The sequence below is a fragment of the Dufourea novaeangliae genome, unplaced genomic scaffold (genome assembly GCF_001272555.1).
Source record: "Dufourea novaeangliae isolate 0120121106 unplaced genomic scaffold, ASM127255v1 scaffold49, whole genome shotgun sequence".
In the NCBI taxonomy this organism is placed as follows: domain Eukaryota; kingdom Metazoa; phylum Arthropoda; class Insecta; order Hymenoptera; family Halictidae; genus Dufourea; species Dufourea novaeangliae.
Window position 1 is genome coordinate 764841 of NW_015373928.1, and position 15083 is coordinate 779923.

At 47.0% G+C, this 15083-nt stretch overlaps 1 protein-coding gene across 2 annotated transcripts in view; it reads left to right on the top strand.

The window, feature by feature from the left end:
• The first annotated feature begins 1752 nt into the window (after window positions 1-1752).
• The window catches only part of LOC107195105 (transcription factor SOX-5), a 184079-nt gene continuing 170748 nt past the window's right edge, over window positions 1753-15083 (top strand). Inside the window, exon 1 of one of the 2 annotated variants that reach the window (XM_015584882.1) lies at window positions 1753-1792. In XM_015584882.1, the coding sequence (XP_015440368.1) occupies window positions 1760-1792 (33 nt within the window). In that variant the 5' untranslated portion in view covers window positions 1753-1759. The remainder of the gene's footprint in view (window positions 1793-15083) is intronic. The other variant, XM_015584883.1, reaches the window with a different exon arrangement.

A 15083-nucleotide genomic window follows, 5' to 3' on the forward strand; every position in this document is an offset into this window, starting at 1 on the left:
AGCGTATAGAGCGTTGTCGGGATGGTACCGCCTTGCAGAACGAGTGGACTGGCGCCAAGTAGATGTCGCCACTACCTATTTGGCCACACAAGGACGCGATCTACACGCGGGCTTCACGAGCTGACCGACCCGGCCTATCCCCGTGTTGTTCCCTATTCCGAACTCCCCTTAATCGGATGCCATGAATTCCATTCGGCTAATTAACTGCGCGTTATGCTAAATCTCGCTAAATTTAACTAGGTTCGCGAGAGAGCCTCTCAGCAAGCCGATCCATTAATTACCGAGCATCCTAAACGGACGCGTCGTCGCGAAAAAATCTTCGGAACTCCTCAGAACTCGTACCGACACCGTAATTATACCCGTCCGCGTAATGTCTTACTTCTCGGTGATCCGAATCACTAATCGTCCCGCGTCTCGAACAAATCGCGATTCTGACGGACGTACGTGGATCGATTAACAACGCGTGTATATATCCACGGTTCGGTCTGGCATGCGGAGCGATACGCGAATCTTCATTCAATTAAGGTCGAAAATTAAATTGATAGCGTCTTTAGAAGAAAAAAGACTGAATTAATCTTCAGTAAATCAGCCTGCAGGTTTGTTATGATACTCGCTTCCTTCTTAGATCGCAGAATAATTACCCCTTAAACGTGCGTTAATAGCAACGAAGCAGAGTTTGATATGGTATTGGTTATACCCAGTGAAGCTGTATATACTAACATTTACATAATTCTGATGTATTTAGAATTTTAACAGAACTGTGGATACTCATGCACCATACATACGTATACATATTTCAATGGAATAACGAAATAGAAAGTTTCGTGAAAGTTTTATTTTATATTTATCTTAATAACATGCTTAATAGATGCAATAAAATCACTAAGCCTTGTTTCATATTCCTCTATAAACATGTATATTTTCATAAGCACCCACAGTCTACTGTGCATTATAATATGACCGCCATCTGCAGAATTAAATTGATCCTTAGGCGTTTATAACCTAACATTTTTAGCGAAGGGTATACATACAGGTATTTAATTTGCGAAGGTTCTACAGCCTCACAGTTTATATTCTATCTATCATATACATCTATCATATGTATACTTAAAAACTAATTGTAAGTATTAGTAGAAGAGTATAAATAGTAAGAACGAAAATCACTCACCGAACACAACAATCTGGCGTTTTTCAATTCAGCACAAGAATAGGCAAAGACTGTCACGAACCAGACTTTCCGAATCGTCAGCCAGTAAATAATGTTTCACATTCGAGAACCAGAACATCGACGATATTGTCTATAACTTATGCACCTTTGAAACGACAGCTGATCGAAAACACCCGAACGGCACGACGAACTTGTAAACACTAATGTATGCAATATGGCGCTATACATAATTTCGAATTTTGCCGCTTGGGACATCGGCGCGCGTCATCTGTCATTTATAAGAAAACTAATATGGCCACGGTCGAATAGTTGTCCCGCGGTGCTGCTCTAAAAAGGTCGCGTGTGTTTTCCATATATTTCCCTGTCACGTGAAATTATGAACAGTGCTCATGTGTACATCGATTGTAGTTACGTTGCAGTTATATTTGTTGATCGTTAATATTCTACTTGATAAAATAAGTCGCGTGTTTTCACGGTAACCTCTCGAGCACCAGACGCTGCGACTATTACCACGTGTACGCTCACGTTCACGTAAACACCGAGGGACCGTAATGTTTGTAAACAACCGCGTGGAGGCTTTTTGTTAAGCTGATGAACACCGATGTATTACGGCTGTCACTGTTAGTAAGTCTTTTATACTCTTTACTCTTCAATTAACAGTCACAATCGAATTCTGTATTGACCATAAGGTTGGATCGTTAAGCACATTCAACGGTAGATGACAGCTGCTGCACATTTCACATTTTTTTAAATAGTATGGAACGATATACCAATCATACTAATAATTAATCACAAATAATTCCACTGAGATTGAGATATTTTTTCCGACAAAAATATATAGTTACTCCAGCGTTGTTTAATGCAGCTAGGTTCAAGTTTTGAGAATTCGTGTATATAAATAAATTGTAGAGAATTTAGGGTATCAGGGCAGCCATTATTAGACACTTTTAGTCTTGAATCTCTTGATCGCTATGGAGTAGTTAACAAACCCTGACACACCGATGTAAAGACTAATTCTCTAAGGAATACTGTATATGTATCTACATTCTTTCCGCTCAGAATGTGCAGTCGTCCAAGACATTTTATCAGATAATGAACCCGTAACCAGTTTAGAAACGTACACACATAAGAAAGAAATCAATGGTGAAGTACGTACATCGATATTGACGGGCAAACTCGCGCGCGACAGCAGAATGCAGCGATTGTCTCGAGGCGATGCGCTGCTCTCGAAGCTCGCGAACACACATAACTCAACCGGTCCGAACAAAAGTCAAGGCGAATTATTGTGGAACGCTGGTATTCAGAGACGATTTACCTACGAGGCAAGAGGCCTAGCGTTTTCCCCCGCGGTGAGGTATCTTGATCTCGTGATAAATCGCGGCGATGTTACCCACGGTCGCCGATGAATTAGAGAATCGGCGCGGATTCGACGTTTGTAATGGACGGGTGTAACGGACAGGAACTGTTTCTAGATAGAAGATGCCTATAGTCCTCGCAGAAAATGTCTATGCGCTGCTTGCAATAACATACAATCGTTCCCATACAATATCGCGAAACAATGTTCGCCAAGCAAGTAACTCTACGTTATACGATCGAAGCATCCACTGTCATTCGACCATGTTGAAAAATATCAATACTCATGGCTTCCACCGTTTCATGATTAACGACTTGCACCGGCGCTCCATTTCAGTGGTCATCGAGTATCTGCTCTTGGCCATTCCGAGCGTCGTCGTAGTGTAACGGGAACGCTTCAACGGGAGAAAAAGTCGCGAAACCGCTGGCATGGACGAATTATCGCGCCTCTTCCTCCGTTCGTTGTTTATTACGAGATGCAGAGATAAGGGGGACGCCGCGTTAAATGTTTCATTACCGGCCGCTCTCGCGCAACGCACACCGGGGATTGAATGTCCGACAACTTTGATGCAACTTACAGCGCGTGAACTTGAAGCCTACGCGGGCTGTTTGTATATTCTAGATTTTTCATCCACGCGTGAAAGTTTCGCCTGGTCTTTACCCAGTGAAATTTATTTAATAAGGAAAACTGCATTTTTTTTTTTGCTTTGACCAGCACTACGCGAAGAAGGTAGAATGTATGTTAGAAAGTAGACGTGTTGCTCGGTTCAAGTAAATGACAGGGTAAGAAACGATATTAGGCGAAGTAGAATTAATTGGAAACTGAAGATAACCATGACCTGAACTTACGCTAGAGTACAGGTTCTCCATTAATTGATCTGTCGAAGATTTGTTATAGTGGATATGAGGTAATCATCATCCACTAAAAATTAACGGATGAGACCTCTTCATAAATAACGGCATCTCAAACTCTCGAAGCATATCGATAAATATTTCTAAACACAACTACATTCAAATAAAAAAACATGAATATATTAATCAAATCTCCCAAAATAATTTTCCAAATTCACGCACACCCTTGGTATTTAATACGAACAGCAGTTACACCGTTCGATTTCGCCCATCGTTACTCCAGAAAGAAACCAGTCCCTATTGTAGAAATACAATCACCTGACACTTGAACTCGCCATCGGACAAGTACCACAATAAAGATCTATAACCACCGCGAAACCGGTTTACTTGAAAACAGTTCAACACCTTAGACACGATGAAAAAGCGTTTATACAATGTTACACGCGGTCTCGCGGTTACAAGTACCCGAAGAGGAGAACGGCCGCTCGCTAACCGCTGGGAAGTATATTTCGCTTTGTCTTATATCCCAGGCTAGAGGGTAAGGGTGTAAAATGCGTGTGGAATACGTGCTAAGACAAGGGTCACCGATACACCTGCCCCGGAGCTTCTAGAGCGCGGATAATATAGGATTCTGATCCGACACAACTGCGACCAGGGTATCTTCTTCCTCCTCCCCTCGCTTCGTTTCGCTCGTTCCAGCCCATCCACGGGAACATAATGCCGTGTAGAGCGGGGCCACTCATAACACCCGGCGAACCTGTTGAGATATAGCCCGGGTAGTGTTTCAATCGCCAGGCCACGAGAACGTCTCGACAATGATACGCGCGTACGTATGCAAAACCTATTACAATATTGGATACCCGGCGCATGCATCACGATAGTCGAAATAAATCAACCGCGAACAAGCACCGACGCGGTCAGCGGGGTAGAGTCTTAAATAATTTACTAATTTTTCAATAGGCCGACCCTAAAGGTCGCGGCGAGTACCGCGTAAATCCCTTTGGCTATGCGCGCCTCTCCCCCAACCCGCCCCCTGTTTCTCTCTCTTCCTCTTTTACTTCCCTGTTTGGTGAGCCCTCTCCCGTTGTGCGAGTATTCCATGGGTGTTGGAAACCGACGGGAAATCCCGTGGTCGCTTGAAAAATTCCCCGCGTATCTCGTGCGTGGTGTACGAGGCGGCAATAAAGAGCCCATACCTCTCTCTCCGGCTCGGTGGCGGGGCTGGCAAAATACTTCCGCAAAGCAAGCAACAAAACGTCCGTGCTCGTTGCCGGTGAACATAATGTAAACATCCGTACAAGCAAAAATCATTACTTATTGCCGTCTACTTTCCCTCATGCGCGCGCGCGCGCGCCCACGGTTAGGGTCACGCCTATGCCTTCTTCCGTGGAAAGGCCCGGCGACATTAGGTAAATTCGTACGGGATATTTTATCGTTCCCCGACCATCGCCTAGGTGTTTCGAGCCTCCTCCCCACCAGTCGTCGGCCGATGCACAGAAATCATACACAAAAGCGAGGGCATCTCCCAGAGACAGGACAATGCCACTTGATCCCTCAGCCAGTGGCTCTACGTCTCTCGGTCTATTCCCCTTACCCTACGCCTGGCTCTTTTCCCTTCTTTTTTTCTTTTTCATATTCCCTTCTCTTGCCTCGCCGCTCGGTTCTACCTCGGTTCCCCTCACCCGCCATCATCCCTCCCCGTCTCTTTCTCCCTCTCGTTATAATGGGCAAACACATAATAAAGAGGGTAAGCGCGGAGCGTGTACGCGATATGTGGGGCGTTTAACAATGGAGCACACCTGAGCACGGGCCGGTGCGTTTGAGGTGGCTTTAGGAAGAAGGTAGAGGAGCTAAGGTACCGCATGGTGCATCGGTATGAAATGTGGTGGGACGAAAAACGAGCGGTCCGCGGCGAACGGAGCGAGGGGCGCGGAACAATGCTTTCAACCTCTTCTTCTTCTTCTTCTTCTTCCCCTTCGTCGTTGTCGTCGTCGTCCACCTTCTCCTCTACCTCCTCGTGCCCCCCTTTACCCTCCCGCCGTCTCCTCGCCACCGAGCCAGGGTGCCGGCACGATGCTCTCCCATTTGTTCGCGAAACACCGAACACAGGCAGTCACCTCGTACGCACCTCGTCGTAGCGCAGCCTGGCATTGTCCGTAACGCTCCGCGCCCGTTCCCCTACCCCCTTCTTGAACGGTGGACGCGTGTGTGCGTGACGTATCTCTTTCACCTGCACCAGGTATTTCAGTGCACTGGAAAAATGCCACCTCTGAGAACCAGCCCCTTCCATCCTCCCTCCGTTCGTTCGATGCTTCGACCTGTTCCTTTACTTTTTGGTCCAGGATCATTCTGCTTCTTCCTTTTCTGGATTAATTGGGAACCGCCTAGCGGGATGGTTTATCCGGGGACTTGGAATTTCCGGTGAATTTCTAATGATTCGTTATTACAGCGGAGAACTTTTTTGTAGGTGGTCTCCACCATTTTGGAGACGACGACATATTTCTGTGTTCCTTGTATTTCGTGTTTATTGTATAACTTGGATTACAGTGTGATTGCAAGGATTGTAGGGTATTATAGTCTGAAAAAACTATCGGTATATCGGTATATAAAATTAGTTAGAGAAGAGTAATAATAAAAAACATTGACAAAAGAAAACACTCTTTTGGTATTGGTTACTTCACCACGCAGAAATCGTTCATTATCCGTTTTCTTTTAAGCGGTCGGCCCTGTTTCACTCCGTTAATCTGTCCCGATCAGACCGTCTCGCACATTTATGTCATTGTTACGCAACATCAGTGCGACTAATAAGCCGTTATCACGTAAACGAACGGAGCTAACGACTCGCTCATGGCTATAAGACGACCAACGTAACCTGCGCTAGTTTCATTGCTCCATAATTTTTGCATGTAGCTGTGTGGACTACCAGACTAACCATCGTATTTATTACGTCAACATTCCATTGACGGAGATCTGTGATAATTTTTTGGACGTGCCTGTTTTTTTAAATACTGTCAGTAATCTGAACGTTTGTTTGTCTAATTACAATTGTCTACAGTTTTAAATATACATAGTAGCTTCTTAGAATTATTTTCCATTCATCATAACAAAGGGGTTAACAGATTGCCATCAGGTAGTTGTACTCTACTCGGATTAGAGTGACCGTACACAATTGGCCCGTATACACTTGAGTACCCAATCACTGGATTTTCCATGAGTCAAAAGCTTTAGACCGAAGCCATTCTGTAGTCACTGTTGACTTTCGCCAGGTAGGACAAAGACCCTTTAAGAGGCCCCCTAATGTCTTGAAACAATGCGTGGCAAAAGTACCGTTTGGATAACGATTAAAAGTGTCCGATGTTAATGGAAAACAAGAACAGAGTACCGTTAACGAGCTCGTTCGCCGCGTAATTTCATCGACTGACAACGAAAAAAATCACGACGTTGTGTTTCACATCCTAACGACGAATGTACCGTGTGCGGGGCGGGTCGTTTCACGTTCGACAACACCGGTGACGACGTTTTAAGCCGTGTGGTTTCGCTTTGATCTACGGCGGGCACTTCCAGCGTTAATTTTTCTCTCTCACTCCCGCGGCGTGACGAGAGATCATTAACCACCACGGACTTACACCGTGCTCGAGCATTAGAATTTAAATCGTCGCTGATATAATTACGGGAGCATAAACTGAATTCCCCCCCGCCCTCGAAAGGAATTACGACAGCGCGCGCGACCGCTGGCGCCCGGAAAAATTAATAAGGAGAACCTATAGGCGTTTACGCAACGACAAATACGAGGAGTCTGGAGGACGCATCCTCCTATAACGATCCGTGGTTATCGATACGCTTCGTTCCTCTGTCACGACAATTTAGCCGCGGTTCGAGGGAGAAAGAGAAAGAAAGAGAGAGAGAGCAATCGAACAGATCCCGTTCTCCATCGGCCCTCGTTACGCCTCCTCGTATCAGCGGGAGTCCGTGATAATAAGCCCCATTCTCAATACGCATCGTCTCGCGGCTCCTAAAATGATCAATCGATACGGCATTAAATCCCGGGGCTAATTAGACGGATCGAGAGACGATCGTACCACGATGGGGCGGAATAAACGTTAACCCGTTCCCGTCCAAAGGAATGTTAATAGGCGCATAGATTCGTATTATCTGAAAAGAAGCAGGGGCAGGATTTTCCAATGACTGACATTGTAACTGGCGCGTACGGGATACTGGGCATATTCTAACCGATGATCTTCCTTTGCTCGGGCAGACCGTCTCGCTCGAATTACCGATAAACGAGGATTGCCCTGCCACGGAATGTTTGGCCGAATGCTTTTCACGTACCTACGCGGTTTTGCTTCGCGAGCAAATGTATCGGCGGCTGGAATGCGTGTAATCTAATGTCCGTTGGCTGGTTAGCCGAGCCTGCTCCCCCGTTCAAGTAACCCATTATCGTGCTAATGAACGCACACTGGGCGAAGATGGAACGCGTTCGTCCCAGGGATGGTTTTTCGTAAGGGGAATGATTTCGATTATCGACTCGCGGAATATTTCCGCGGACATGGAGGGTGGGGTGGTCGAGGTGTATCTCGTCCGTCCGATAGGGCCAGGCGAGGAATCACCTAGTCATCGTTCGGAATTATTCTAACCTACGTTTCTCTGGCCGCTCCCGATGCCATGGGAGCGAGAAATTATGTATTTTTCCTGCCCCCCCCCCCCCACATCCCTCGATGCCCGATCAGGGGGAAAAGAGACGGCAGCGGACCCTTAAGTACCGTTTCTTCGTTCCTCCTCGACACGCTCGAATCGCGCGCGCTTTCATTGCCGTTGGAATGCGATGGTTACTTCTCGTTCGCCCGTATGCGCCGTTGGGATCGTTCAAGGCCGGGTGGCGCGGGTAAGGTGAACGGATGAATGGATTTGTCAGATGAATGCGTCGGGGATAGGGGTGCATCTTCTTCAATTACCATTCGCGTGTGTCTGTCGGTGGGCTTGAAACGAGCGCGCTCGTTCCTTCTCTGTCTCTCATTTTCGCCGCCTACCTAAAGGTAGCACTTACGCCAAGGGCATCGATGGACCTCGACAATAAATCGAAGATGGACGAATACGCTGGTTGATACCGATCGAAAGTCGCGGAATCAATCGGCCTACGCGCGCCTGCTCGAGGGTGCGTCACGCGTCGGGGCGCTTAACGGTGAACGCTGAAATGCGTCCAGCCATCGTTTTCAACAATCCTCCTGTTCGCCACGCGTCGTGTGGACCATGATGAAAATATTCAGTTGGACTAGGTACTAATCTTAGAGTTTTATACGTTACTCTTGGGGAGGTTGTATTCCTTCCAGAGGGTTGTTTTCGAGTTCTCGAGAGACATATCAAACTCCAAATTTTCAATCAGTTTAATTCTCACGCTTAGGAACAATCATAGAATACGGTCTTCAATAATTCTTAATCTTTATTTTCTTCTGTAGAAATTGAAACAAATAGGATTCATGATCATGAATAATTCTATTACACAGAACATACATCGTCGTGATTTATTCCGACCGGAATCCAATTCGAAATTACTAATTTCCGTCACTGGGTCCCGGAAATGTTCAAACGAAATAAGCATCTGATCGCCGGCTGCGGAGCTGATAGTGGAAATTGGGGGCAACCTGATCCCGGGGGCTCGGTGAGTCTCCGCGCTAGGGCTGCATAATGGAAGGTGCCCGTTAACAATCGCGTAAAAAGACGCCGGTTCGTTTTAGATTGAAGAATATTGGGGCATTGTCGTGGCCGAGGCGGTAGATGCGCGTGTGTGCGAGCCGCGTTGACAATGGGAAGCCCAGTGGGTGCGTTAATCCGGCATGTAAGGTTGCTCTGTGGGAATATTTCGTGAGGGGCAGGGAGGCGGGCGAGGGTGGCAAGGATGAGGGAAGAAGAGGCAGTGAGAGACAGAAAGAGAGAAAGACGATGGGGGCGAAGAGGCAGGGAAAGGGAGACTCGCCTCTATTGTTGCATCCTGGCGATATTATCTGCGGTACACGCGATGCCTCTGTCGGCGAACCGACAGAGTTGACTCGCGTTTAAAGCCCTCGTGTGCGTTCCTCCTTGAGCTCCTTCGTAATTGCCGCGAACGAATGAATCGCCGCGGCAATCGCCACGGACAGATCTCCGTTCGTTTATCGGGGCTCGCGGCACACCTTTGTTCGAAATCGATAAACACGTTGCCGGGAATCATTTTCCATTTTCCCATCGATAAATCGCGGTGGATCGGAGAAGCACGCCACGAGATACCCGAGTCCTGATAAGGGCCGTGTCCGCCAGGGGGTGTGGGAGGGGGGTTACGCTTAGAGGCGTTTCTCACGCATCTTTTCTCGCGAATACAATAAAAATTTTATGAACAATGGGGGGTGGGGGAATAGTCATTCCTGTGAAACTTTGCTGCGCACGAGAGTTTCCTAGAGTCTCTGGATTCAAGTTAAGGATTCACGAAAAAACACAGTTCTGGGATTCTGTAACAGAAAGTGTACACGAATACAAGAGCTTGTGACAAAAGTATCTCCATTTGTATTTGTATTTCCAGTGTATTCTGTGTAAGGTAATATTGTCCCCGTTGAATGTTTCAAACCGGTACAGTAAATCCTCTATGAGCGTTTGAGGGCTACTAAACATTAACTATTTCATAAACTAATGGCCATATGCGACTGTAGCAAGCTCTATCACTGTGCTACATCTCATTAAAAATCCAGCGTTACGCCTGGGGACCTCTCCCTTGCCAATTCCCAGGAGTGTTCAAACATTTATCGAGGATTTAGTGTACCTGTATCCTCCTTAACCGCCACAAACTGATCCAGAAAGGTGTATCGATACGCTCGTGAACATGATTGGACTTTCTTCCCCGCTGAAACGGTCCAGGTACGGGCACGCTTCAAAAGATATATACACGGATGGAAAGAACCATCGTGTGTATAAAGTTCGACAGATAGACGGGTCGAATACGCATTCCTGTGTTCACTTCCCTGGTAGAGAAGGCTGCGCGTCCTCTGGTAGCAGTTTCAGTCTCCTTTTCCCGCGCGAACGAAGAGGATAGTCTCCGCGAGCGTCCTCACCCTCTGTATATATCTCGCCTGCAATTTCATCCTTTCGGTCGAGTGGTTTCGAAATTCCAGCACTGACGGGCGACGCCAACGACGCCGTTCCGGCCGTTAAGAGTCTCCCCCGGCTCTAATCTCGAGAGCGGATATCGAGCCGGTGTACGGTGTCGTCGGTGATCGGTCAGGGGATCGGTCTCTCGGAAAAGTGGCCGGGCACTTTTGTAGCCGGTGAACGTGGGAATGATTTTGAGAGAAGGGCAACGCCAGGGGATCGGAACAGAGGAGTGAGAGAAGGAGAGACAGATAGAGGGGGATAGACACATGTGAGAAAGAGGGAGATCACCTGGACGCCTCTTCGAGCCAGTTCCGTGGCGCGTCTTGGTGTGCTTGCTCGCTCGTAGCTTGTATATGCGTGTGTGCACGCACGTACACACTCATGCGCGCGCTGGCCGCGGCCGAGCACACACGTGTCGTCCCGTGTATGCGCGTTCATGCAGTTTGTAACGCGCGGAACAGGTATTCCCCCATTGAAATAAGGTAACGTCGCGAATATGAAATATACCCCCTTGTACAACTTGATAATCCGTGGTTACCATAAATCCTGAGTGATTATCCGCGTGTCTATTTATAAGCCTCGTGGCGTCGCCCTCGCCTCTCTGCCCGCCCCCTCGTCTTCGCGCCGTGCATGTACTCTCTCTCCCTCCCCCCGGTTATCCCTCTTCCTTCTTTGTTCGGATATTCCTCACCCCACACCCCTCCCCCCCCCTATCCCGCTATTCTCTCCTTCCCATCCAGAGGATGATCGCGCCCAAAGGACCTCGCGTTTCTACCTATATGCGTGTCACGGCCTTCCATCCTCCGCAACGGAGGAGAGAGAGGCCCTTTGGAAGATACGCTCGATAGGATTAATCGGCTTACGGCAGACACGCTCTCGCGGCTCGCCGACCACGGGGAATGATTTGTCGGTGAACATTCGTCCGCACCTGCGACAAAAATGGAGTTCGACCTGGCTAAGGGAAAACGAGCTTTCTCCTGACGGTATATTTTTTCTCATGGATGTTTGAAAATTCGATGGGACTGAATTGAGAAACAGAGGCGTCTCGTAAAGACGCTCGGTTAAACCGATGGACACGAAGCGTGTTTACGGGAGAGCAAAATTGAATTTTATATTCTTGAGAATGGAAAGCGTGAAATCATGCGTTTTCACGAAGAGCAATAAAATCCAACTAGTACGTAACAGTGGTAAGTACACGCGTCTACTTTCGATCGAAACGCGTGCTAACGCGCGAAAGAAACGAAACACAGGTGATACCGGTGGTGACGCATCTGGAGAACTTTGGGAACCGGAAACATACGGAACGCGAAATACGTCTGTACGCTGTCAGATTAATTGCGACCGTTTCGGTTCGGCGCTATCTCGCTTCGAAAGAGATCACTCGAATATTAAATGTACGACGGTGCACGAATTTACCGTTTGCCTTATAAAAATCCTGATAACGATCCGATTGGAGCCAGCCTATCCGACTGTTTCACGATGTCAAATGAAATTTCTCCGGGATCGTGTTACGTTTACGCGAGCAGATGCGCACTTTCAACGGTTAACAAGTGCTCTTCCGGTTTCTCGAACGCCCGGAAACACGTTCATCCCGTCTTCGTCCATTGATCGTTGCTTTGCGAATGATTAGGGCAGTTTCTCTTTTGTCAAACAGGAAACACTCGCATTCCACGGGGCATAACGTTTGTATCTCCTCGCGGGCATCTAATCTTCGTATCGCATCTATAATATATCATTCCCCGACAGAGCATGCCTCGTTGCGTAATTCCGGGTTTCTTGCGAATGAAATTGCTCGCGATCTCGACGGACCAACACGTTTTCTGCTACACGAGTGCGTCTGATTTCTTCATTAACGCCCCCCGGTAAATTCTATTCACGTTCTGGCTGAAATTGTCTAGTGAAGAGAGAGAAAGAAAGAGAGATAGAGAATCGTCAGGTTCGAGATCGTAAAGAAAATGCTGCCGAGAAAGATAATCTGTTCCATCTAAAAGGAAAAAAGTCGCTCGAGGTTGTTTCGAGCCTTTTCACCGTGGCATCATTCTTTACTAATGCACCTTTGAAACAAGAATGATGAAGTTAACGACGTGGCACAAAACACACTTCGATTAATTACGTAGATACTGAAAGAATGCTTTCGCTGGAAAATCGACAAATCGATTATGGGTTTTCCATCTTAGGTGTAATGACTGTGGAAAGCGTTAAGAATGTTCGCTGCGTTTCGACATTAAAATATTGAATGAGAGAGATTGGAAACATGAAAATTTCTACGGACTTTCTTTCCGTAATTAAAACATTTATTACAAGACGAAAATATTTTCATCCTATGTTAAACATCGCTTTTATTTTCCTAAACTGTTGCATAAAATAGAAATATCCAAAGAACAGTTCAGATGGGAATATTAGATGAGGCGGCCGGGTACTTAAGTATGGAAACTGAAATTTCGTGAGAGGAATTTCACGCGAAAGGGGGACATAGATAAAGATTTAAATGGTTGATCCTCCGTGCACGAGTGTCATCGGTTAAAATCGAGGGAAGAGCTTGAGAAGAGGCAAGAGAGAAGTGTTTTCGCGTCGAGGGGACGAAGAAATCGGGGCTATCCTCGAATGTCGCCAGAGGCGCTGCGCTCTTGTGTGCCGCGGCAAGCTATTAAAAACCCAAGTTATGAATGAAAGCCGAGCTGAAATAGAATGGCACGCCGTGCTCCGCCCACAGGAACAGGTACAAACACTACGACGATAGGCTTAGCTCAAGTCCAATGTCAGAAGATTCCCCGGAGGCCAGAAACGAATCGTGCGATACGTTTTGTTATTTAAACATAACCGAAAAATCATCGGTTTCGTTCCTCTCCAATTAATATGACAAACAGCTCCCTGATTTATATCATAATCGGAAATCGGAATAAATATAAGAATCTTTAACGCTAGATCTCGACGACTAAACTATTTTAACATTGTTTAATAATTCAACGTTTATTGAGTTTTTTTTAAATGATGGAAAATGTGCGATGTTAATGCTTGAAGCGTAACTCGAGATATTTCTGCCGCTTTCGAACCCACACTTTCATTGTTCTTTACGCACAATTATCCGCGTCTGTAACACGAGAAATTATGTTCCAAAAGGTTAGACCCATCGGCCGGGGCGAGAAAACTTCATGCAAATTGTTTCTGTTGAGAAGTAACGAGGTATTTGATTAATTGTGCTGTAGGTGGACACAACGAGAAACGTGAAACGAGTGGAGTAACAAAAGATGAAGGCAGAGATGAAAATCCGCTAGCTTTACCTCTGCGAGAACAAAGATTCTAAGGAATTTGACTACTTAAAAGATCAGTTGAATTTTTCAATAATTTTCAAACACTCTAAAAACTTTCTTTTAACCATTAAGTACAGTAATTTGACCATTAAACCACCGATAACACTGAAGAAAAACGTGCTTTGCTCTTTCCATATTGGTAGCATCGCGAATTGCCTGGAAGTGAACGCGTGGGTTTTCGCACGCCGTAAACCGAAATCTCGGTCGGCCAAATTATGCGTAAACGAGCGGGCCGGGAACGACGGGCAATACATCGGAATCGTGAGGCGGCGGGTCGCTCGAAGTTCGACGCGGAGGGACTCTGAAAAGGGCACCATGCCTGACTGTCTGTCACATTCTTGATGTCAGGCGGGCCAGAGAAGGGCCGGTAGTCGAGCATCCTGACGATTCAATTAGGATTCAGGCATGCAGTAGAGGTCCGGATCTCTTTCTCTCCTTTTCTCTGTTCGCCTCAGCCTCGCTCTCTTTCTCCGTCTCGGGGGCCCCCGTGTGCCAGCTTTCTTTCGAGACCCTCCTCGGGTATAATCGATCGCCGATTTCACGAGAGATCCATCGGCTCGCTGCGCGTGGCCCCTTGATATATGAAGATTACCAGTAGGAAAGCGCGCGAGTCAGTGAATCATTAAAAGACTTGAATATTTATGCCTAACAGGGCGCGGGAATCGATTCGGGGCATCGATTTGTGGATGCACTTTGTCGAATAGGGCTTCGAGTAAACTGCTCGAGATATTCCATTGAAGATCGTGCGCGGAAGGACGGAAGAACGCAACAAGGTTGTCGCGGACCTTCGATGAAAATTCAATAGCCCAGGCTCCCTTGTACTCTCCGGTATGATTAACAGAGCTCTCCGCCCCGTCGTGCCCGATCGATACAGAACTATCCCTTTACGTATGGAAATATCGTTATAATCGTGTACACAAACGAGAGTCGGCCGGTGAGACTAAGGAAGAGGAAGCAAAGCGTTGAACCAAGGGGGTTGAAAGCTTCGGACGACAGAGGAGGCCCATCGCCGAGAAGCGTCGCGGGACAATGGAGCAATCAATAGGGTAATGTGAGGACACTTTATCGAATTATCGATGCGGTCGACACTGGCGTGCCTACGGTCAATGGACACGGGTACCCTGCTTTTCGAGCGAACCCTTCTTGCCCCCAGACTCCCTCTACGTCTCTCTTTCTAGCCCGGTTTCCAGGCCTCTCTGTAACATCCTCCTCCACGGCGGCCCCAAGCTTTCTATCTGCCTATCCGTCTCTCTTTCTCACGGTTTCCCGTCAATGTTCGTTCC